This window comes from Mandrillus leucophaeus, unplaced genomic scaffold (genome assembly GCF_000951045.1).
Source record: "Mandrillus leucophaeus isolate KB7577 unplaced genomic scaffold, Mleu.le_1.0 Scaffold515, whole genome shotgun sequence".
Classification (NCBI taxonomy): Eukaryota; Metazoa; Chordata; class Mammalia; order Primates; family Cercopithecidae; genus Mandrillus; species Mandrillus leucophaeus.
The window spans coordinates 562,977-590,522 of record NW_012105531.1 but is presented as its reverse complement, the minus strand read 5'-3'; the positions used below and the strand labels follow the sequence as shown (position 1 = coordinate 590,522).

General features: G+C 32.4%; 1 protein-coding gene across 2 annotated transcripts in view; it reads right to left on the bottom strand.

Annotated features, from left to right (window-relative positions):
- EDIL3 (EGF-like repeats and discoidin I-like domains 3) overlaps positions 1–27,546 on the bottom strand; it is a 481,624-nt gene that overhangs the window by 16,010 nt on the left and 438,068 nt on the right. For both annotated transcript variants that reach the window (XM_011996455.1, XM_011996456.1), the window contains one exon: positions 6,476–6,631. In XM_011996455.1, coding sequence (XP_011851845.1) covers positions 6,476–6,631 — 156 coding nt within the window. The remainder of the gene's footprint in view (positions 1–6,475; positions 6,632–27,546) is intronic.

Genomic DNA, 27,546 nt, shown 5'->3' with positions numbered 1-27,546 from the left:
TATATCCTAGTCAGGTATCACAATATTAAATTACAAGGAGAAAAGCAGAGAAACTTCTGAATAGCAGTTGATACCAAGTGGTGTTTATTTAAATAATATCCATGATGTGCTTATTACACATTGCATGCCTGTATCAAAACTTCTCATGTACCCAATAAATATACATACCTACGTACACACACAAATTAAAAATATGCAAATTAAAATAAATAAATAACAATGTCCTTATTTTTAGACAATTCTGAAATAACATGATTGTCTTCTTAACTTTAGTTTCAATTAAGTCACTCAGCCACCAAATATTTAAGTAAGTCAAATAAAGTGACTACATGAATTTCTATCATGTAGGGGCACACTTCACTTGCTATTACTGAATCCTAGTGTTTTGTAAAAAGCCATGTATATTTTGGAAATTGCTTTCTGAAAAGCAGCCTCCTTTCTTTCCTTCCCTGCCTTATTTGAAAAGAGTAATAGGACTCTGAATGGATGAAACTAATGGTCTCCAAGTAATATGAAGAGAAACTGTCCTTGATCCTGCTGCTCAGAAACATGCAGCTGTTCCCTCTTGAAAGATAATTCACTCCCTTTGCTTTCCCCTCCCCCGCTATCATCTTCCTCTGTGATTGCCACTGCCGATTCCATTTTATTTACCTCCTAAGGGATTCTTCAGGTTCTGAGTTTCACACCCAGATCAAATTTCAAAAGAACAGCATGACTATTATTGACTACTCATCTGACCTCTGCCTTACCCATGAGCTGGACTTTCAAGGTATTAAACATTCAAATTTAATTTCAGCTCTCCAAAACTACTCACTTCAGCAGAAATGACAGGATGCTCTGTGACATCTGTAATTACTGTTGAATTTGAATATATCCTTCAATACAGACCATGGCTGACAGCTTTATTAATGAGGACTGATGATGTTGCTGCTTCTATTTTTCACACCCATGTTGAGAAAGGGAAGGAGGTTGAAAAGGACCAGGGACTCTTTTCTTCTATTGGAGAGTGATGGACTTGTATGAAACTGACATAATCTATGTGCTACTTCTTCCCTAGAGTTGTTTTATCAAATACTATACCTAGTAGGTTATATTTTTGACTTTCCAAAATAAACAGATTAAATCAAAGTTTTTCCACCTTTACTAAGCTTCTCATTAGACTGGGAGATTGTGTCATATTCAGATTTTTTTCTCACATGGAGTCTGCCAACTGAATACAAAATTGAATGAATATAAATTTCACCTCCTTCTAGATGATCCCCCCATCTAATCTGCATCCTAAACTACTTAAATATATTATTTCAATTTAAAATTTGTTTAAAGTTAGTGTTTACTTTGTGATTTTCATAAGGGAATTGGCAAACTTATTAAAATTTAATCTTATTTTTAGAAACATTGATTCATATTGACTTCCTCTGACCAATTAGAGGCCAAAGTCCTAAGGAATAATAATAAATTCCATTCTCACTAGAAAAACAGAAAACTACACTTAGTTTCAAAAACTTAATTTTGTTTTTGGCATCAATTAGTCATTTTTCACACACTTGCTTATTATTTAAATTAGCTAGGGCCTCTGTAAACATTTAGATTTCCAGTTCATCTCCAGAGAGTCTGAAGCAGGGCCCAGAAATATGTATTTTTAAACAAGCTCTCCCCATGAGTGCTATAATCAGACAATTATGGTAACTACTGAATTAGAGAGTTCACCAATATATTGCAGTTTATTTCTTGATGAATATATGTGTGATTCATCTTTAAGGACCAAGAAAGTCTTATTGGAAACAGGGGATTTTATTTTTTATTTTGGAAAATCCAGGTAAAGTTTCAACTTTCCAACTTATGCTTTTACAAAACCCTGGATAATTTTAGGGAGGAAGATGAAATACAGTATTACCAGCTTCTTTATTCCTGAAAAAAGAAAGTTCCTATGGTGTGAATTCAGACTTATTTAAACACTATGATGTTATGACTAATATACTGGATGAGAAAACCCATTTTTATTTCTAATTTTTCCATATAAGTACTCCTTCTGAAATTTATTATTGCTTTACTTTGGCTTATAACGTGAAAAATTAAATACTGAAAGTGTTTGTCAAGTTTTGCAGTTTTCCTGCTAAATGTGGTAAAAAACAGCTCCAAGTGTATAAAACAAATGTCACTTTCATAAGGGCAAAGGAACATTTGACTTTCAAATAAAAATGTACCTGAATTAATCCTGTAGAGAAATATAAAAGTTAGTTAAATGTTAGAAAATGCTGTAGACTAGTAAGGGGAAAATACAAATGTATGCACTGTAATGAGAATGTCATCATAGGCTCAATTACAAGAGATTTAATGTGGAATTTAGCTAAAAAACAATACTAAAGTAAACGGCAATTCTTGTGAATGCTATGGGAGGGTATTCAAAAACTGACATCTCAATAAGGAGAACAGAGTATTATTTTTCTTCTATTGACTTTTGGCATGTGTGTGTGTGTGTACACACACATGTTTATTACATATATGTAAATACTCCTCTGTGTGTGTGTGTGTGTGTGTGTGTGTATGGCATTGCTTTTCTGAGGCTTAGTCATTCTGATTAATAAAAAACAAAAAGGCCATTGATACATTTTTTGAGTTTTATACCACTTACTGTAAACCTAGAAAATTGCATTTATTTTCAGATTACTTTTCTGAAGTAATCTTGTGTCTGGATCTACGTTAGACTTCCACACCCACACTCCCAAAATCTATTAAAGTAAGCAGTCAATAAAAATAAATGGCACAAAAGAAGACTTAGAAGCTTTTGTTTATACATATTTCTGTTTGAAAAGTACGTCTATAAAACATCTCACAGACACATGTTTTGCCCTGAAATATTCAATTCATCTATTATATTTGTCTGGATGAAAGCTTGTGGTTGAATTGGCACTTGTAAATATTGAAGACTTGTTTTTCCTCTTATGGAAAGTAACCATGGAAAACAAGACAAAAATAATGTTAAGAATCAATAGGAGATGGCTTACTCAGTCCCAGAAAAAATTAATTGCTAAGTAGTATTGAGCCCTTTTAAACAGAAGAGCACATCTATAAAGGATATATGAAATGATACGCAAAATAGCTAGTAGAACCAGTAATAACAGTAAAGTAAAAGAGTTATTTTGATACTTATCAAAAACATATTTTATTGATATATATGTATATTTACATATAAAATGATGATATTTTCAAGTATTTAAATAACTTAGGCAATACTTTTTCTCATTTGTTTTATAAAATTCTTTTCTACATAAAAATGGAGAGATCTAACGCTCTGTAATTGCTTCTTCCCCATAAAAGATTTCCTTATAATAACACTAATTACTGAATTTTTATCTACAGTTTACTGGTGTCAGTTGTCTTCTTCAATAGTAAATAGTAAACTTAGGCTTTTATCTTAGGCTTTTCTTCATTATGCCTAATTAGTTACAACATTAAAAACAAACTGGTCAGACTTCTTTTTAAAACTATGAGTTAAATTGGCTGAGTTTAGCCAATTGTCATATATTTATAACATAAAAATATTTTCATTAAACATTTTTACATTATACTAATAATAGCATGTTTTATGGTCTCACAGGGGAATTCCAGCTCACATTATTTTTAGTAAATAGTATGCATCAATCTACTTTCACAATTTTCCAACTTGCCTAGTAGAGACTACTTTTTCTTAACAATAACATTTATTTTGGTTAGATGTTTGAGGTGATGGATATCCCAATAACTCTGATGTGACCATTACACACTGTATATGTATATTAAAATATCATATGTAGCCCCCCAAATATGTACAAGAATGATACATCAATTTAAAAAAGAATTATTTTGGTCATGTCCAAATCGTATGTTATAATAATTATAGTTCCTAAATATGTGGATTGATAGCTATAATCTATTTTGCTTGTGTTTATGGAGGTAAGTTTCTGGGCTTTAACATTCATTTGAAGGTGGATTTCAAAAGTTTAAAATATGTATCACAAATCCTGAAGCAATCACAAAAACAGCAAAATGTTATGGCTGATAATTCAACAAACATGATTAAAATGGAATCACTGAAAATGTGATTAATCTAAAAGAGTGCAAAAATAGGAATAACAAACAAAAATAGATGTGACAAATAGGAACTAAATAGTAAGCTGATAAATTTAAATCCAATTACATTAATACTCCCATCAAATATAAATTTTATAAATATTCCACTTGAAAAGCAGAGACAGTCGGACTGGCCAAAAGAAGATCAAATTATATGCTGCATAGAAGGAATACTTTTCCAATATAGAGTACAAATAGGTTAACAGTAAAAGGATGAAAATAATGCTAAAAAACTATATGCTAAGGTAGCATTTGTAAAAAGAAAGCTGGAGTTAATATCTATTACTATCACACAAAGTAGATTTCAGAACAAAAAATACCAGGGGTACAGAAGTTCATTTTCTAATGAAAAAGGGTTGAGTTGATCAAAAGGACATTAAGAATCTGTTTATGTATATATTAATAGAGCTTCAAAATACATCAAGTAAACACTGATGTAATGGCAAGAAGAAAGAGACAAATCCATGACAGTTGAAAACTTCCATGTTCCTTTCTCAGTAACTGATAGCACAAGTACACAGAAAATCAGCAAAGAGATAGAAAACCTGAGTAACACTATCACACAACTTGACACAAAAAGTTTATGTAAGTTTCAGATTGAGATAATGAAATAAAACACTTTAACAGGAAAATGTCTAGTCTATAAGAAAAATTACTCACATATTAAATCACTTTTTTACATAAATGGAGACAAAAAAGCATTTGAACAGTTTAATGGTTTAACCATAATTTTCTTTACACTTCTTTCATAACCTATATAAAGATTTCACTATTATAGATATGCTGTTTACTGAATCTTACACATGGATAAGTAAATACTCATCTGTCTTAAAATTAATTTCAAGCCTGTATAATTTATGAAGTTTAAAAAAATTCATCTTATGAAACACACTGCATAAGAATGCCTACTGTAAAAGGTGAAAGACAGGAACTGAAATAGTTATTTGCAATAAATCAGGGCAAACACTTGTCTATAGCTCACAAAATAAGTTGGAAAATAATTTTACAAAATATCCAATATTTATTCAGTTTAAGATGTCATTGACCATAAATCATGCCATTATTTTATGTTCATCTAGGAAAGAATAATTGCTCTCAATTAAATTGTGATGTTAGATAAACCAATTTCTAAGATGTTAACATGTGAAATGTGCATGTGTCCTGAGATGTTACATGAATGTGTTCTGAGATGTAAAAATGTGACTAGATGTGGTTTTTTAAATCTAAAGCTAAAAACACATCTCCTCTAAAGTAAATTTTGTATGAACTAAATTTAGACTGTTGAATCACTTAAACAGCCATTCCAGCCCTAGTGTTTCTGGGGAAATTTATAAATTCTCTGCCTTGAATATTTGAAGAAAGAAAGATATTTTCAACACCTCTATCAGTTAATAATGCAATAACCATAAGGAAGTAAACAGGTTACATATCATAAAAATAATTTTTAACTCAAATATTTAACATGTATAAAGCAGTGTTACAGTCTCCCCCAAATCCTTGATCTGAGAGTTTTTGTTGATGTCTTCAGAGAGCTAGCATTCCTTGCACAGTTGCTTAATTCTAAGCAACGAATTAACTTGATTTCAGTAATCCAACTGAGGCCATATTTAAACATCTGATCCCAATTAGTCACTGATAAAGCACTGAGCACTTTCATTCTCCAGGGTCTCACAGATACTGAAACCAGTAGATACTATGAAAAGATGCTCAAAATGTTAAATATTAAAAAAAAAAAAATTGTATGGCATTGATTTGTACAGTGTGTGTGTATAGAGGTGTGTATATATGAAATTCAAAGTAGATTATATATTTAAAAGAATAATAAACCTATGAATTAAAATACAATGAAGGAAATGGAGCAGAAAAATATCTAAGTTTCTTTGTTGTTGAGCTGTGTAATCACAATTGTTCTTAAAATGTTTAAAATGTTTAAAAATGATTTCATTAACCTTTGAAATATTTTTCTCCAAAGAACATTTTATCTAACATCAGGAATTTATTTTAATAATGAAAATGACAGTGGCATATATTCTAGCAATAACTATTTACATATGTCTTATGATAAATTATTCAATATTCTATTACCTTTATAAACTATTAGGTGAATCTTAGATAGTCAGATGTTAGGCAATTAGTAATATGAAAATGTTATCAGTAAAGCATTTTTTTCCCCTAGGTTGCACCATTACATACCAGATTGCAAACTCCTTTACAGTATATTCTTTAAAGCTTTTTATTTAACCTATATTTTCAGTATATGTAGATATTATTTTCAGTACAGATGTATAAGCAGTTCATTCATTCAAACTTGGGTGTAATGGGATCCTCCACTTCTGAACTTTATAAACCGATTTGACTGACTTACCTTATCTTTTCTTTGCTTTTCATCCTGGTATACAGTCCAGTGTTCTCCATCATTGCTGTAAGCCAGTTTGTAGGAGCCAACGAACTGTACATGACCAAAATCTTTTGCTCCTTGTGTAATGATGCCAGTCACTTTGGTTGGAACAAGAAGATCCACCTAAAAAAAAAAAAAAAAAAAAAGAAAAGAAAAAAGAAAAATACATGCTTTAAATGCAACAACCAAGTTGTAAACTTGCAAGTATTTTGATCTCAAGAGAATAAAACTATATATATCCCAAAACTAAAAATTTGCCTATTTTTATTTTGGAATCAATGACCGAGTCTATTATTGGCTTACAATTTTGATATTGCCATGGGTTAATGTAGTCCAAGACTCCCTGAACAACCATTTTGACCATTTTAAAGTCAAATGATGGTCACCTCAGTCCACCAATTAATTTTATATTAAGCTGATTCATCTATTTGTGCAGGATTTTTTTTTTTCATTTTTTTTTTTTTTTTTTTTTTGTAACTGAGAACAGATGTGGTTGGGCTGACCTTCTTGAGATTGATCACTACCTGCCAGAACTTTACTTTATAGTTCAATTTTCCGATTTTACTGGTCATTTCAATGAAAATAAAAATAACATTGTAGCTGTGTCCACATCAGGAACAAAAATAGTATTAGATTTTCACAATGGAACATTAGTAAATCCTGTTTCCATAAATTTTAATCAATTCAATAATATATAATTGAGTAATAGTAATCATTGTCCAGTGAAAATCTCCTTTTAGAAAACAACAATTCTAAAATGGTTGAGGAGGAAGGTAAATATTCTTCAAAAATGAAGAAGGATTAAATACATGCATTCCTGACTTGTAGAGTCTATGCTCATAATGTGTTCTTTTCTGCAAAATACATACTTTAAAGGGCATGAGACCCATGGAAATTCAGTAAGCATTAAAATCATCAAAATGTAACTGAAATGCAAAAGATAGGAAACATTTTCATCAAAGAATACACAATATAGAATAGTTCAATATTTTCCCTTTTTTTCCTCTAATTCATTCCTGCATATTTTTTTACATCTTATGCAATGCTAATTTTTAAAAAATCTAGAAAACTTTGTTTTCTATGTGGACAACTCTTGTAAGATCTTTACCTTTTATGTTTATGTTCCTTGATCTATGGTTTCCTCTCTCTTCCTGCAAATAGCCACTTACTTCCACCTATTTCCTATGACTAAGTGCCTTGCTACATCCTTGATCTTATCATCTTTAACTGTCATGATCCCACGTGTGATCTTGGTGCTTTCAACCACTATGTCCTTTTGTTTCTATTTCAGGTCCTCTATCCTGTGAGATGTAAGGTAGCCACAAATAGATAGTCCTGGGTCAGATACAGGCCATGAATGAGAAAAGAGAGCTAGAGAGAATGCATAGCTTAGGGTCATATTTAGTGACACAGATGCCCATCAGCAAAGGTTGAAACAGTTTCCAATGTGTCACAGCCTGTGAATATTCAATATTTTTGAATTTATGTGAGCTTTTTGTTAACTTTTTGGAACATGTGTTAAAGACTTTAGGCTCAAGTTGCATGATGGATTAAGACAAAAGACCACCTTTAATGCTCTATTAAAACATTTTCAAAAATCAAACTTTCTGGCTATTTTTCTAAACATGTATTATATTATCTAAAATTTCTTGTGTGTCCAGCAGTAATGCAGGATGGCAAAATTACGATATCCTGGGAAGGAAATGGTTGATGTCTCACATTATGTTAAGTGTTTTCTTGTATGTCCTCATTAATCCTCCCAATAACCATGCAAGGTAGGATATTAATTCCACTTTACAGATGAAGAATTTAATATCGAGATGCAACATAATATGGTGTAGGATCCAAAAATAGACATTGAATAAAGGAATATCACAGATTCAAATCAAAGGTCCACCATACATAGAAATTCTTAGAAATCACTCAATGATTTTCTCAGTGAGTGATTACTCATTGATCATTTATATTTTCACTCAATGATTTCTTTCCATTCTCTGTGACTCCTTCAGAAATTTCTAAAGCATCACCACACTCGTCAAACTGACAGCAATTTAAGTCAAACAAAAACAATCCTGGATTTATAATATTATTTGCCCTGTGTTTTATCATGAATTTCCTCTCTGTTCTTCAGCTGTCTGGGCTTTAAAATATAGATTGCTTTTGCTGTCCTAAATCCAAACCTAATTGAGCGCAGACAGCAGGGCAAAGCTGCTCTTCTTCAAAGTATTCTTAATGTTGCTGGCACTCAATAAATGGAGAAAAACATCTTAAACAACGGAGTCAGTGTTTTGCTATCACAGGCAGCAAACACACAGGAACTCAAACAGTGTCACCAAGAATATGATAACCTCCAGGCTGAATTTCCTCAGGTCATAAACTTCTATAAGTCTTTAGCTAAGATGATGCATTGAGGAGTTTTCTAACATGCCCTTTTCTGCGGTACTTTTTAAAGCCAGCTGGGTTTCCTGCTGGGTGGAGATGTTTTCTCCCCAAGTTGTGTGTCTTGGCTCTTTCCAACAGGTATGTTTTTCTCTCACTCTAACTGCTCCCCTTCTGCAATTTTTTTTTTCTATCTAGAAATGTTTTTCTTTTTTGTTCCAGTTAAGCCACCTTCTCCACTTAAATAGTCAGCAATCTGTTTAAAGCTGGATTTTGTCCTAAAATTTGCTACATTAAACTTAGAGTACTAGACCTAAGCAAACCTTCTTTCAGTACAAAAATAATCAGCAACTCACACTGAACATGAGGTTGCTGACAGAGGGCATGTACAGAACTCACCCTGAGAGGCACTCAGACCACATAACCCCAGAGTTCAGCATGCAGAATGATTCCAGAAAAGCTCGTTCCTTAGGACTTACTAGTTGCCCCTGCTCTAGGACCACTCTGCCCTCTTGAAGATCTTCAGGGTGAAAGTTGAGCTGCAAATATGCTGGACAAAATACCTTCTGGTCTTTTAGATCCTCATCTCTGCAAAGTTTGGCTAAAATAGGGCAGACTAGGCAGACTAGGGCACTGAGCTGGCTCATGGGTAGATATTTGGCTTCATGCACTGACTGCAGGCACTTCATGTCTGGATCTGCCTTAAATGTGTCTTACATGTAACAGGCACTCAACAAACGTTTTGCTGAATTGAGTTGGGACTCATTCTTATGTTCTATGGACAAGAACCAGTTCATGGCTATGAATGTCACTATATATCAGAGCAGAAGATGCTAGCTACATTTCTCTAGTTTTTCTATGAGGATTTTTCCTTGACACAGTGTCAAGGAAACTCAGTGTCACTGTGATATCCATCAATTTTTACTGAGGAAGGCAAGTAGCAAACAATCCTCTCCAATCTTAAGGAATTTGATGCTAAGAGTCAGCGTACTCTAATGGAACTGGGTGGTTTGGGGTCCCAAATTGGCTCAAGGATCTTGTACACACTACTTTATCTCTCTACCTCCCAACTTCCTGATCTGAAAAGTGAGGGTAACAATTCTCACAGGACTTTATGAGAACAAGATGAGATAATATTTATCGTGTGTACAAAAGTAGGTATAGCAATATATAGAAAATAGTAAGTATTATGGAAGACTTTGGTAACACCATGAAATAAAGAAATCTGAGGGAAAAATTTAATATTTGTTTCAGAATATCTTGCTAGAAGGAAGTGGAAACAGGGAAATGGGTGACTAGATTGGTCTAGAAACAAGTTCTGGATCATAAAATATTTTGTTTACCATCTCAGGATACATACAAAAATAGTTATTTTACCTTCACTTAAAGTTGACAAATTTTGAAAAACCTGAAATTCCCATTTATGAGTGAAATGGTTAACTAAAAATAATGTAACAGGCTGGGTATGGTGGCTTACGCCTGTAATCCTAGCACTTTGGGAGGCTGAGGGGCAGATGGTTTGAACTCAGGAGTTCGAGATCAGCCTGGGCAACACGGTAAAACCCCACCTGTACAAAAATTACAAAAACTAGCTGGGCGTGGCGGCATGCACCTGTAGTCCTAGTTACTTGGGAGGTTGAGGTGGGAGGAGGGCTTGAGCCTTGGAGGTGGAGGTTTCAGTAAGTCAAATTGTGCCACTGTACTCCAGCCTGGGCAACAGAGCCAGACATCATCTCAAAATAAATAAATAATAAAATAAAATAAAATAACAATGTCTATATATTATGAATCTCTATTTAAATACTGATTGTGATGCAATGGAGATATAGCTCTAAAGTAATATTAAAAGATAAAATAGATTCCAAGTCTTATTGAGTTACTTATTTCACTCTAAGAATGAAAAACAAGAGGGGGGATACTTAAGGAGAGAGGATTAAATGATTCAACAGTAAACAAAAAAGTATGGCATGAGAGTTTTGTGGGAATATAAACTTTTTTGTTGTAAAACATCCTGTAATGTTTTGGCAAAGCATAAATATTTTTAGACTGTGTCTAACTTAGACAAATGGCATAGAATTCTGTGAGCATTTGTTTGAGGAAGTTAAAGATAAACTTCATTTCAGACATCTGCACAGCATTCTGATCACAGTTCCCTGGAAGAAGATGGGGCAGACTGGAAAATTAAGTTGATTTTCATGGAGACATTCTTGAAGGGGTAAGGACAATGAAAAGTGATACAGATAAATAAGTGTGTGAGAAATGTGAACACAGGCCAGTTTCATCACAGAATTTTGCCACTCAGCTGCATCTAAAATGCTCTTATTTGTGCCTTCATATCATGTATTCTGAATTGTGTATTTTATGACTTCATAGAGTTTGTAAAATTAACTCATTAAACAGAAAGGACTTTGAAGCTAATATGGTTAACTAGCACAGTATTTGAAAACTGATTTATAGACAAAGTATTTAGATAACATTTGATTTCGATACAGAATGTTTTATCTTAACATTACACAAAACAATTGTAGTTAGTCCCAGTTACATTTAAGGCACATAATTAATGGTACCTGGTATTTGGACAATATTGCTGGTTATCAGATGTTGGCTACACTTGTAGTCCAAATTTGCAGGCCAACTAGTTAACGTGATTAACCATCTGAAATATTCAGCTCCTGCATCTGATCTGATCCAGTTCTGATCTAAAGTTCGGAATCCTTACAATATGATTGAGGCCTGATAACATAAGCATTCTAGGACTCATTACTGCATTCTCCCCTTTACTAAAAAAAAATTAATTTTCAACAACATTTTAAAACATTTAAAATAGCAACTGCTTTTTCATGTAATACATTAAAAATACAATAACTAAAACCAAAAACTCATACCATGAAATAATCTGTCAAAAGATGAAGCTTTCTGTTGTATTGGTGTGTTATGGTATTTTTTTCACATGTAAAACCATGTACAACACATGTATGGTACAATAAACAAATGTTCTGAGCTCAAGTGATCATTCAGTGAGTTTTGTAGGCCACCTGGCATATTGTAGACATTCCAAATATACAGGAATCATCTTCCTGAATACAAAATTGAGATAATTTTGTACTTAACAATTACCTGTAATTACAACATGAACAGTGCCATATGTCAATCTGAACTACAACCTATGATTGTGGTCAGCTTATAACTATTAATTTTTAAAAGAACTTATTTAGAATCATGCAAGCAGTTCAACCGCACATTTTTTACTGAGAATGGGAGGTAACATGATAATTATGAATATTTTATATTTAACATTTTAAATTTTAATTATCTTTTTCATTATGAATAAGATATATGCCCTGTAGAAAAATTTATTAATAGAAAGATTTAAAAACAAGTCTGTATTACCATGAGCTATAATCAATGCTTTCCTTCCCAATTCAAATATGTTTCCAGACAAATTTGTTATTCTTGGCATTTGAAAAAAATATTATTTGTTACCAGATGTTGGTTATACTTTTCACCCATATTTGCAGGCAATTAGTTTACTCTTTATTTCTCAATATTTCAATAGTAATTATGTTATTAAAATATTTTTATATTTTCTATTTTTAATATATATGTATTTATTTATACCTAGTATGTCATTTTAAGGAGTTACTACAATCATTAACTTATTATAAAACATTTACTCCCTCCATCCTCAATTTTTCTATTAAAATTAACATTCTCATACAATCATAGTCCTTTCATCCTGGGCCACATATCTCTTCATTTCTACAACATAAATTCAAATAATTAAGGTTATTTGGTCAAAGGAAATGATCTTAAAAATAAACAAAAAAAGGCCTTTTGAACATAAAAGTTATAAACACATATAGTGAAAGTTTTGGTTGATGTAAACAGATATAAGGAATGCTTTTGAAATGAACTATAATTCTACTATACATAGTTAACTCCTGTCAACTTTTTTATATTCATATTTTTAGACATTTCCTATTACCATATATCTTCATAAAGTTAGCTCATATTAGAACGGGCGTGGTGGCTCACTCCTGTAATCTCAGCACTTTGGGAGGCTGAGGAGGACGGATCACGTGAGGTCAGGAGTTTGAAACCAGCCTGGACAGCATGGAGAAACCCCATCTCTACTAAAAATGCAAAAATTAGCCGGGTGTGGTGGTGGGTGCCTGTAATCCCAGCTACTCGGGAGGCTGAGGCAGGAGAATCACTTGAACCTGGGAGGCAGAGGTTGCAGTGAGCCAAGATCACGCCACTGCACTCCAGCCTGGGTGACAGAGCCGGATTCCGTCTCAAAAAAAAAAAAAAAAAAAATTAGCTCATATTATACATGCACTCTTACAATTTGTATCTTTTCATTTACAATGGATATTTTTACATCTAAATAATAGTAATTTCTAATGACTATATAACATTCCTTATTGTATGTGCATGAATGAATATGAAAATTATTTAACCAATCCCTTATTGATATTCATTTAATTTGTTTCCAATTCTTTTACTATTGGAAGAAAAACAGCCTCAACTCTCACGTGTATTTGTTTGCCCACTGGTGCAAGTGTTTCCTTATGGATACTAAGAACCTGGCATTTGAAACGTGATACACATTGTTTCATTTGTCTTCATAAAAATTACACTCTTCCATCTGCTATATAAAATAACTCTTTACACACCAATCCCATTTTTAAATAAAATTTTACATTTAAATACATTTTATTTTTTTAAACAATTGATACATAATAATTGTACATATTTATGAGGAATCTAGTGATGTTTTGATACTACAATGTCTAATGATCAGATCAGGGTAATTAGCATATCTGTCAGTTCAAACATTTATTATTTATTTTTGTTGGGAACATTCAGAAACCTCCATGTAACTATTTGAAGCCATATAACATATTATGGTCAACTATGGTCATCTGACGGTGGTATAGAAAACTAGAAATTATTTCTCCTATCTAGCTGTAATCTTCTTTCCTTTACCAAATATCTCCCTAACCTTCCATCCCCTCTAACTTCCCAGTCTGTAGTATCCTTTGTTCTACTTTTTACTTCTATGAGATCAACTTATTTTAGCTTCTACATAAGTGAGAACATACTTATGCTCATACATACTTATGCTTAACTTTCTGTGTATTTTTGACAAATTGAAAAGTGGCATTTTTACATTTAATTTACATAAATGTCACTAAGTGGCATTTAATTTATATTTTCTTAATTGTTCAGTGTCACTAATTATATATACATATAGTCTCTTTCATGTTCTTTGTCCATTATCTATTGGATTAGAAATTTTCCTGTCCATTTTTAAGAATTATTTATATAGTATCATATATGGTTTGTTATATTTGTTGCATTTTTTTTCTAATTTGCTATGTCACTTAATTTTATTTTTAGCACAAGTTTTCAATTTTACTATACTCAAATGTATCAGTTACTGTTTTTGTGATTGCGTATTTTTGTATGGCTTAAAAGATAATTTACTTGATTAGATCAGTTAAATCTACAATTTTCTCTGAGTTTTCCTTTCAAGTTTTATTTTATTCTTTCTTGTTCTTACTGAACCCTCTTGGTTTTATGTGTATACATAATGTGACATAGGATCACTATATATATATATATATATATAGTCAAGAACAAAATTTTTTTCAACACTATTTGTTTTATAATCTATTCCTTCTTTGCTTTATCCCCCTACCTGAGTGATTGTTTCAAGGTTTGCTCTTTGTTCTAGAAATTAATAGTATTAATCATCATCCACCAGGATATATCTTGATAAAGGTTTCTTGTATTGCTTTGGACAGAACAATGTTGGTGCATTCAAGCTGCAGACTGTTTTCTAGGAGAAGACATGCTCAAAAGTTTTTCTTGAGTTGTATTTTAAAGTGTTGCTTCTGCTTTATTTGGTGTCTCGTTCTAGAAGGCCAGTTGTCCAAAAGCTGAGTTTTTATTTCTGAGGGTTTTTTTTTTTGTAAAATTTTCCCACTCATCCTTTTCATTTACTTATTTATTTTCCTCTGCATTCTCAGAGAGTTTCTCCATTCTTTCCTTAATATCATAGATTTATTTTTGATAATGCAATTTTAACATACATTTTAATCTATATTTTGAAACATATTTCAGGGAAATTGGAAAAATACAGCAGTTCCCTCATTTTATCAGCATTAATCTTACCTTCTCTATTATTCCTCTATTATATGATAAAGAAGAAATATCTTTTTTTTTTTTTTTTTTTTTTTTAAAGAGATAGGGCCTTGTTCTGTCACCTAAGCTAGAGTGAAGTACATGATTATAGCTCATTGCAGCCTCAAACTCCTAGGCTCAAGCCATACTCTTGCCTCAGCCTCCTGAGTAGCTAGGGGCTACAGGCTTGCACCTAATGCCTGGTTAACTTTTTATTTTTTGTAGAAGGTGCCTTGTTATGTTGTCCAGGTTGGTGTTGAACTCCTGACCTCAAGCAATCCTCCACCCTTAGCCTCCAAAAATTTTTTTATATATGCTCTTGAAATTTGGTTGTTTTTTCCATAGAATATTTCTCACTTAAAAAATTTTTTTTCATACCTTTAGAAAAATCTCTATCCTTTCCTTGATCTGCACACTTAAAAGATAGGACCTATATTATCTTGTTGTCCCTTCCTTTACTTAACTTGAAATGAGAGAGCAGTCCTGGTGTTTGTCACATACCAGTCGTATAAGCTCCTCTTTGTTCCTTACCATCCATCAGGCAGTTGTAAGAATTTCTTGGACTTTTTACAAATGCCCAGCAGACATTGAGGCAGTATAGCTTATCTGGTCTAAAGCACAAGACTCTCCTACTTTTGCTGTTTTCCTCTGAATATAGAAAAGTTATTTTATTTTCTTAATAATCCAAAATCCAAAGCTTTCTGCTATTTTTTTCATTCAATGGAAATTTTGCTGAGATAACTGAACATCCATTGTTTATTTCTCTATTATATAATTTATGTATTATCACAATATTGTCAATCTTCTCTTGTCAAAATGTAAAATCACAGGGGCAGACAACTTGGTCCATGTTACTTGGCATGTGCCTGGCCTACATGTTTCATGAAACATCTACTGAATGAATAGTTTCATGTTTTTGGATTAAGTGAGCTAATGTATCCAATGTGTATTCTATTCATCTTTGTCACATTTGTATTACTGAAGGTTTATTCTGTCTGCAAATAGGAATGGTGGGGTGTTAGGAAGTCAAGTACTGACTACAGCAAGATGTTTCTGGTTGTGGCAAAATGACCAGTGAGCCTCTAGCCTGCAGTGCAGGCTCTGGGTCTTGGCCACTGCTCCTCTGATTCAGATGTCACAGTTCACACACTGTAGTGACAAGGAGACACTGCCCAGAGACTGGGAAGTTACCAACAGGCATCCCAATGCACATAAATTTGTGCCCATACTTCAGGATGATGGGAAGGGAATGAAAGTCTGCAGCAATCATGACTCATAAGTTGAACGAGTAAAATAATATATGTGATTTACTCATAACCAAAATATAGGAACATTAAAAATCAGGTATACTTTATTAGCTCTAGGGGAACTTTCCAAATATAGTTGTCAGCAGTGTTTGAGAAAACTCAACCAGGCTTCACTAAGACTCCATGTATACAAATGAAAATCCATCTATCAAGATCTCATTAAATCTCAAGTAAGTTTAAAAGGTTAAAAACAGCCAAAATTATAAACCTTATTAATAAACTCAATTAGAGTTAATAAAATGATGTTATAAAGATTAAATATAATGCTCTTGCATTAAGTCATGGTATATTTTTTAAAAGCTTGCATTTGTCTTTTTTTAAAAACGAACAGATCTTTATAATATCCTAAATGCATTTTATTTTGAAATTGTTTTGAAAAAATAATTCTAAAATAATTTTAGTTATAAGTAACTAAAATTGGCATCAAATTAGGCTAATTCCCCAATTTCTTCAAGACCTATGTCAGAGGGAATAAAACATGTTTGAAGAAAAATAGAAAACACTGGAAACTTTTAGGGAAAAGAATCACACTTTTCTTATTGGATTACTGAAAGTGACTTTCTGCTGAGTTCATCAAAAACAAAATCACCCTGGGAGAGCAGAATTAACATATCTTCTTTATTTGCCTTTCTAGCCTGATTTTGATTAGTCTGGGGACTTTGGCTTATTACATGAATAAAAAATTCAGGGTGGTGGTTAATTGAATTAGTCTATAATTGATAGGGTCATTATTAATTGGTTAATGGAGATTGAATACAAGTTTTTGATCAAAGAGCATAATGATATTCAATAAAGATTTTTCAGATACTTTAATTACAGCAGTGACAATGCACAAGTGAAGTAGAAAACACAGACAATTATCAGTAAATCATTTGCATGTGGTTTAGAAGACAATTACATACTTTTAAGTAGGACCTGAAAGAGTTTGTTATTTAGTGCTTTTTGATAGCACAGTGTGAATGCTGTATAGGTAGGCATTGTGTCAGCATCTTTTGGATAGCCAAACACTCAGTGAGCTGGTGATCAGACTCACATGTACTTCAAGTAGCTACAATTTAGTTGATTGTTTACATGTGTAAAAACTATCTGAATATATCTTTGACAATTACTTTACTGAATATAATTTTACACAAAGCATTGTATTATGTATAACCATTATATAAAGACTGGTGTTCCCAAACATAAAACATCTATATAGTAATTTGTGTGTCTATATGTAGAACTACATACATTTTATTCTGTAACAAATAAATAAAACTCATAAGAACTGCAAATATAGGTTGGTGCAAAAGTAATTGCGGTTTTGATCATTAAAAGTAATGAGAAAAACCACAACTACTTTTGGATCAACTTAATAAAACATCCACAGAGTAAAGTATATTGTAATAACAAATCATGCTGCATATACTTAATATTAGGAGGCCCTTGACAGGAAAACTGACAGAACACACAATGTATTTTTGTGCTTTGTGCTTGCTGGAGGAGCTATGCATTTTATGTGGATATAAAACTTAATCATTCTTACAATTTGTAAATCGTCCACAGAGTCCTTTATGTCATTTTGTTTCATCAGACCATGTGAGCCTTAATTCTAGATTTTTTAGTCTTAGTTGGGTATGTACATGTTTTATGGTGATTGATTTTTAGGCTAAAACAAAAACAACATTCCAAAGAAACCCAGATGTAAATTTTTTCCCTTTGACCTTATCAAAGGAAGTGGGAAGGGGCATGGCCTCGTAGAAATCAAGCAGGAGGTAAATGCTTCAAATTGCTTTGGGAAAATGTGCCACCAACGTCAGCAGTGGAAAAACAGCCCAGGTCAGCAGAGAGTTCTGAAAAGATTGGAGAGGAGAGGAGAGGGAGATGACTCAGCAGGAATAGAATTGCCTGCGGATTCCAGGGTTAAGAGCCACTGACACAGAAAGTGGACTGCCCCAAAGGATGACAATTAAAAAAAATTTTTTTGTTCAAAGGTCAGAGTATACATATAGTAGGAATAAAAGAGATACGAATTATTTCCGTTCAAATGCATGGTCCGTAACACTGTCAGCATTGTATTTGTATAAGAAGAGCAATGAGGCTTCAGCAGATCTGGCAGGTCTATCTAGTTCCTCAGCACTTCAGTCATCATAAATTATACTTGTAGTCTTAAAGAGCCTCATTAAAAGTCATGATTATAGACTTTCTCATTGAATACCCATAAAATCAACATATTTTATCTACTCATATTAATTAATTTATTGTGTGTATATATATGTATATCTCTTATCTATATTCTTCTTTTGTTATTGATGCTAATTTCCATTTGCTTTGTTCCCAGTGGAAATAAGGAGCAGCTGCTGTATTCTCAAAACTCCAATCTCACCCATCTTTTCCTTTAGGTCCTAATATCTATTTCCTTAATATAGTACCAAGATCTTTTGAGCTTAATAAATGGTAGAGTATAGAACCAGATGTTGAATGCTGATAAAATCTAAATATAATTTAATGAGTATATTTTAATTAAGTCCTACAGTGTATGATGTGGCCTGGGTATTTCTATGATGAAGCCAAAAAAACATATATGGCTATAGTTATAAAGTTCTGACTTGAATATAAGGTATAAACTTTCATAAAATATTTTGTTCTTGACTGCATGTGAGCAATAAGATGCTTAGACTTTACTTCTTTTGAGAAATGGCCTACATTTAAGGGACTCATATATATGCCTGTCTCAGAAATTATACAAGGGCTAATTTCTTTCTGCACTCAGCACCAAATAATCTCATATTTTAAAAATCACAGTCTTTAGCTCTAAAACTATTCATGCGCTGTACTTTCTATTACTATAAAATAGCTCATAAACCACAATCTTAAATTAGGTATGGAATTAATAAATCACTTGAAAGAAACTCATTATATAAAACTTATTTTTTTGCATATGTATTCAATATTTTACAAACTTCTCAAGTTATAGCTCACTTAACTGAGGACTCGTTTGTAGATTTAAATAAAGAATTTTATAAGACACCTCCATCTGTTGAACATCTTTTACATAACTGTCTTTGATATGTGATGGGAGACTTTAGTCTCAAAGCTGCTGACATTTTAAACATAATTTGAAAAAAAATCAAATGTGACATCAACAGGAAATAGAAGTATAATTCCTTTTTTATATGATATTGTAAGAGTTTAAGGATCCTGAATTCCAAAGATATTTTTAATGAAGTTCAAACACTGACTTTAACACAAGAGGAATCTTGTAAAAATTATTAGAATGACACTAAAAGTATAATATCAGAAAATTAATTAACAGTGGAACCAATCAACATGGAGGCATCAGAACAAAAAGAGAAATAAAAAACCATTCTCACAAACAACTCACCAGATACGTCTCAAGCTTCTGGCTTGTTGTATTAAAAGAGGTTATTTTGACATGCCTTTCCAATTATGAATAAATCTGTTACATTTCAAGGAATGCTAAAATATCTATTAGTTTAGGAATTAGAATATAAGCTATGACATAAAATTTATGTTAAACAGAATCACTATAGGCTCAACACAAATGACTCCTGAAAGTCTCCCTAAGATACTCAGAACAGAGGTTACACACATATATACATATACTGCCAGATTAATATTCCATATTTTGAAAAACATGGCCTTGTGTTGGGATGCATTACTTCTAACTCTTTCGTAGAGTAGCATTTTCTTTAAAAAGTAACAGACAATGACATAAATTGTCATGTTGACAATATGCTTCAGGAACCAGAAATATCCTTGTTGTTTGGGAGATTGAAAGGTAAACTGTCAAGACTAATTCTGAAATAACACTTTTTTTTCTGGAAAGCTTTCATGTCACAACAACTAATATGCTGTATTTTCAAGAGGGAAAACATAATAACAATCCAACAATAAAGCCCAGGTATTAATGAATGTGTCAAACACTTGTACACTGAGAATGCTTTTTGTTAAAGACTTTTTAGCAGATACATTGTATTAAATTGAGAACTTTCCCTCTTCTATTTATTTGCAATGAAAATTTTAAATCATGAATAAGTGCATTGGATTCTATGAAATTATATCTCTCTTCATATTAAGATAATCATGCAGGTTTCTTTTTTAGTTAATTAATACAAAACCAACACCAAACCAACCTGAGAACTGTGACATGGACAATACCTATGTTAACCCTCTTTAGCCTGTCCTTTACTTCTCCCCACCAAGGATACTCAATCCTAAATTGTTTATTGTGCCCTTGCTTTTTAAAATATAATTTTCTAATTATGAACGTACTCCTACATAATATTTAGTCTTGTCATAAAATTTATAAAGAATTTCATACAGGAATCTTCCGGAACTTGCTTTTGAAACTCAGTGTCATATTACTAAGATTCAACTAAATGTTTATTTATAAAGTTACTTTATTTTTACTGCACCATAACATTCCATGTATACATAAATGACAATATATTTATCTCTTCTCCTGTCATTAATATTTGATTGTTTCCAGTTTTTGGCTTTTAAAATCAGTGTGAGGAACATTCTTATACTTATCTCTTGGTAAAGATACTCAAAATTTTTACTTGAAAATATATCTAGGAATAAGATGTTTTTGGTTGATGAGTATATGAATGTTTAACTTAACAGATAAGAACAATTTTCAAATATGGTTTTGCCAATTTGTGCTACCACCATCAAGATAGCTACATCCTTCAGCTTTAATTTCCTAACTTGATGATTGCCGTTAGAAGATATTTTAAAGTGAAAACATTTTACGCATTTCTGAAATAAATTTTCCTTTACTAGAAAACATATTTAAATTTTGATGTAGTCTATTTACTAATATTCTATTAAAGACTTCTACATCATTGTTCACAAGGAAGATTCTCAATCAATTTTTTTTTTCTTGTACCCTCTTTGTCCACTTTTGGTGCCAGGAAGTCGTGGTTTAACAAAAAAATTTGTGAAGCTTTACTCTCTGTTTCCTGTGGAGTAGTGTGTGTAACACAGAGAATATATATTTTCTGAAAGCTATAAAGTCTAATTTTATATCTTTAATTATAAGTCTATTCAAGGTTTCTTTTCATTTCGTTTTCCCTTGCTTTTTCTCTTGAACATATACATGGGTCTTCAACTTCTCTGAGTAAATTTTGGTAATGTTTCTTTTACTATAACAATTTTTACTACATTTTAAATGCATTGGCATAAAGATGTTTATATTAATTTTTTTCTGCTTAGTCTATATTTCAGTCCAGTTTTTCACAGTGAATATTTTGTCTTTCTTGATTCTCTTGGATAATTTTGTCAACATTTTAAACATTTCATTAGTTTTCTTCAAAGAACCACCTTCTAAACCTAGAACTGAAAGGCGATTTCTTTTAATGAATAACAGATTTCCTATTCCCATTTGCAGCAAAATTAAATGCAGGGTGAAATTCTGGAAGAATCTCCTTAAAATCAGATGGCAGGCATCATGTTCTAACCACCTCTTGTCTTAAACACTATACTGAAGACTTTATATAAAACAATAACAAGAGAAAAGAAATAAGCACACAAAATGAAATAGGAGATACAAAATTGCTGCTGTAAGCATATGATACAATAGAAAAGGAAAAGATTACAAACACACTTTTCAATGAATAAGATAGTTTAGCAAGGTTAGTTGATACAAGATTGTCATTGGAAATCTGTAACATTTCTATCCAGTAGGCTCATCCAAATAGAAAATGTAAATTTTAGAAACCAATTCGCTATAACAACAAATGTTTTGTGGTACTTACAGAATGGGCATCTACACAGAGATTGAAGTCCTTAATAAAAAACAATTTTAACACCTTTGAATAACTTAACGGAATACCTAAGTAAATGAAAAGATATAACCTATGTCATAAATGAGAAACTTCAATATAAAAAAGATATCAATTTACTCTAAAAGTCAGCATATTTAAAAGCAAAATTCCTTCAGAATTTTGGAGAAATGTGCTAAACTGATCTGAAAATCTATGTGAAAAAATGAAGGACCAAGAAAAACCCAGACAATTGGCTGCATGGCTGGTGGTGGCAATAGGGTGAGGGACTATGCCACTTAAGATTAATCCTTAAAATAAGTAAAACTATATGATTAAACAGTGATACTGTTATAAGGATAGACAAGCAGAAAATCATAACAAAACAAAGACAGAAACAGGGTCATCTGAAAGCTTGGTATGGATTGGAAATAACAGAACAACCCAATGGAAGTTGGACTTAATAAAAGATGCTGCAGAAATTGGCTGTTTATACAGAAAATGAGTCCTTCTTTTCACCATCTCCCAAATTAAATCCCAATAGGCTAAATCTCTTAAATGTAAAAAGTGAAACTTCAAGTATTTCAGGAGAAAATATGAAAGCTAGCATTTGTGACATGAAGTAGAAAGTAATATTATAGCAAAACATAAAAATGACACATTTTACTATATTAAAATGAAAATTTCCATACAACTAAAACATAGTAAACAAAATCAAAAGGAAACATGGAGCCTGAGAGAAGATATTCTTACAAAAGTCCTAGGAACTATGATAAATTGCTACAAAGGCAAACAAACCCATAGAAAAATTACAGACAAGAGAGACATAGGTAACTCAGACAGTCTGAAACTCTCTGTAGGATGAGATATAAAGGAAAAGATGACAAGTTTCACTAGTAATCAGGGAAATACAAATTACAACAGCACTTAGATTCCATTTCACATCCCAAACTTAAAAGTTCAACAATACTAAGTGTTAGGTGTTGGCGAGTAGATAGAGCAAGAATAACTCCCAGGCACTGCTGATGAAAATCTAAATTGGCTTAACAACTTTGTAGGACAAATTAGTAATATTTAGTGACACTGAAAATGTACATAGCCATTGATTCAGGAATTGCACTCCTAGACATATTTCTGAGATAAATTATCACAAGGGGACATATATAATAAACTTGTCTATAGCATTACTGTTATAGCAAATAATTATGCAAAGTTATAAAGTCTATGAACAGAATTGATAATGAAATGGGATTAAAATGAATACAATAGAATTATGTGTATCAACTAGGAAAAATCTCAAAAATATATTATTGAACAAATACGAAAACATTAATGTAAATGAGATAATAAGTTGCAGATGAATATGAACGTTTATATTTTTTAACTTTAAGGTGGCATAGAAAGGTACCTCTGGTAGCTGCATAGACATTGCTATCACCACCTTTTTCTTCTAACATTGCAACCAACTGTCCCAGGACCTCCTGGAATGAAGGCAATGGTGAAGTCTAGATTGGACATATAGGGGCTCTATTGCCTCAATTTGACTCTTCAGAGGTCAAGAATTCTCTTACCATTTATGATTCTAAATGAATACATGAACCATAGGTTCCTATGCAGTAGCCCCAATGGGCCAGGTAACACAGCTCAGAAATTTGATGACATTCATGTCCTGTAGGGCATACTCTGACCAGTGAGAAAAGAAATTGGAAAAAACCTAACAGATAATATTCTGCTGCCTTCCCACCTCTCATTCTAACCAGTAACACCAATGCACAGTGAAACCCTTGAGACCCTCTGGAGACTCTGAACAACTCAGCACCTATGTTTTCTGGTGAAACTGTAGCTAGTTCAATTACTCACAAACCTTTTACCTATATTCTTTTCTTTAGTTCTGCATTCTTGCTGACCTGGGATTGTACCATCTAAATGATACTTAACTTCAGGTGTTTAACTTCAGGTGTTTGTGTGTTTTTTGTTTTTGTTTTCTATGGGCCCTTTGGCTAACACAACTATTTATAGAGTATTGTTTATTATTTACTATAAAACTGCAATGGAAGCTAAGGCAATTAGGTAAGAAAATTAAATAAAAGGTATCTGGATTGGAAAAAAGTAAATCTATCTTTATTCAGATGGCATGATCTTGTATATAGAAAATCCCTGTAATTCCAGCATTTTGGGAGGCTGAGGTGAGCGATTACAAGGCCAAGAGATCGAGACCATCCTGGCCAACATTGTGAAACTCTATCTCTAAAAAGAAAAAAATCAGCTGGGCCTGGTGGTGCACACTTGTAGTCCCAGCTACTCGGGAGGCTGAGGCAGGAGAATTGCTTGAACCTGGGAAGGAGAAGTTAAAGTGAGCCAAGATTGTGCCACTGCACTCCAGCCTGGTGACAAGAGTGAGATTCTGTCTCGAAAATTTAAAAAAAAAAAAAAAAAATAATAATAATAATAATAAAATAAAACCTCAAAGAATCCACTAAGAAATATTAGAACTAATAAACAAATTCAATGAGTTTGTAGGACACAAGATCACTATATAAAAGTCAATTGGTTTTCTATATCCTAGTGATGAACGATCCAAAAATGAAATTAAGAAAACAATTATACCTACAGTACCACTAAAAAGAATAAATGTGAGGATAAATTCAACAAAGGAAATGCAAGACTCATACAGTAAAAACTACAAAACATTGTTGAAAGACATTAAGGAAGACAAATAAATGAAAATATATCTCATGGTTGTCCGACTGGAAGACTTAGTATTGTTAAATGGCAATATTCTCCAAATTGATCTACAGGTTCAACATATCCCGAACCAAATCTCAACTGGCTTCTTTGCAGAAGATGACAAACTGATCCTGAAATTCATATGGAAGTTCAAGAGGCCCCAAATAGCCAAAACAATCTCAAAAAAACTCCACAAAGTTTGAGGATTCATACTTTTAAATTTCAAAACTCACTAGAAAGCTAGAAAAATCAACACACTGTGGTACTGGCATTTAAATATAAATACATATATATACATGCTTGGAAAGAAGTATGTATTTGAAATAAAAATGGGACAATGTTAACTTTTGTTAAATTTGAGTATTATATCATTCTCTGTGCATGATTACAATATTTTTATAATTTAATAAAACAGTATATTGTGAACTCTTGGGAATGGAATGAGATAATCTTCATATTTGTTTTTGCTTCTTAAATATTCAGTAGGCGTGAGGAGGGATAGAGTACTTTAAGATGTCAGTCTAAATTTTCCCAGTTAACACTGACACTATATATTTAGTTTTTGGGTATAACTTAAAAACACTAAATCTGTGAACACAAAGTAACCAATGATTAGCCAACTTCTGAATATTTTTAAACAATTCTGCTAGCCCAGAGTACCGTAACTTTAGGCCAAGCAGAAACTAATATCAGGACTGTTTAAAATCAAATATCTTTATTTTTACTTTTTGTATTTCACATGACCTCTTTATATTATCATTTTTATTATTACTACAGCCATAACTAACATTAAGCCATTCATTTTAAAGAAGACTTTGCCATCTGTCAGCTTAATTCATTTTGTATTACTTGTTTTCAAATTTCTACATTTCTGCTGCATCTGGCACAAAATAAACATGGCAAAAAACATGAAATAACAATTTAAGCTACAATATTTCATAATTACAAAAAAAATTCCAACACATGTGATTTAAAGATTTCTTAAAACCATGAATAACAGTATCAAAATTTGATGAAACTAATTAAAAAATATTTATTGGCTTCCCAATATGTTCTTCCACTCCCTCCCAGCTTTTCTTATATGGCATAATGCCTAGGACAGAGCTAGATCTTCAACAAATTTTATTTTGTTTTTATTTTTCCATTACTGAATGAGGCCAAAATTAATATATCAATTAATAACTTAAAATTAATATATTTACATTTGATATTAATTTGAAACTCAAATGTAAGGGCTCCATGCATTTCATTAAATAGCCTCTTCCCATTTCCTCAATTATTCCATGGCAAATCTCTCCAATTTCTCCTCCCAGGCTTTCCCGAATACTCCTGTCTTTGTTGAGAATTTTGGCTGTTGTCTATAAATATTTCCTCCTTTTTCTGAAATTTCTAACTCGTATTTAAGGGCATAGCATGAGGATCACATATTTTTGTAACTCCTTCCCTGGCATCCTCTTTGTAGTAGAGTTGACTTCTTTTTATATCTCTAGAATAAGATTAATAGTAATTTTGTGTATAATAATAATTGGATTGAGTGCTTATTCATCACTAGGAAATGAATAAGTATTCACATGATTCATCTACTCATCCTCTGAGTCAGTTTCTATTACTGTACAGTTTTACAACTCAGGGAGCCTCAGAGAAGCTATGTGGCTTTTTCAAGGTCACAGAGCTTGTAGGTGACAGAATAAAGATTTTCCACCCAATCTATCTGATGTAGGTTTGACCACTGTGCTGAATTGTTCAGGTTGGACCCTACAAACAAGCTCCTGGTAGATGGGGCACAAGTGGAAGCCAAGCTTCAGTCTGTGTTCTGTTTCCCAAGTTGTACACTCTTGAGTGGCTGAAATAGCAGCCAGGAGGAAAGGGATCAATTTTTCTCATGGGTCTCCCCCAACGGAGGTACTTTTTGTAACTTATTTGCTCCAGTGAAAAGCCTTTTTATAATTGTTTCGAAGGAACCATATGAACTAGTATGGGTTTCAGGCAGGTTCTAGAACCTTTGCTCCCAACGACCAGTTTATAGTCTCTTTAGCATATCCTTCCACTATAGGATGTATCACATTGTATTTGCAGTAATCTGCTTACAAATGTTTGTCCTGTGCTAGATTTTGTGCTCCTTGAGTGCCACAATCATGTTTCTGTAATCTCTGTATTTTTAAAACTTACTGCCAAGTCTGTACATATTAGGTATTGAGGAACATGCTTATTAATTCGATAGGTCGACGGATGAAATAAAAGAGATTGGATCAGGAAAAGAAGTTGAAGTTTGTTTTTAAAATATAGCAAGATCAGCTTTTCTTCATAAACAGCAAGGGAAAATTATGTGTAAATAGTCAAAGAAATGTTTGAGTGAAGAAAAAGATCTCCTGAGACCAAAGTTTTAAGGTGGAGTAGTAAGAACTTCATGTTATACTCCATGGCACTGTGAATTTGGCAGCATTGAGCAATACAAACTTTGTCAGGAAAAGATTAAACTTAACAAGAATGACTTTAATGTCTTTTCAGTAATGTACAATGAGGGAAAGGTCCCCAGATTCAAAGAGAAGTAATGAGAACCAAAAACTCAGGGACAATCTGACCAGTGGAAGGACAGGGGCTTGCTTACTTGCCTGCCTTCCTTCCTTCCTTCCTTCCTTCCTTCCTTCCTTCCTTCCTTCCTTCCTTC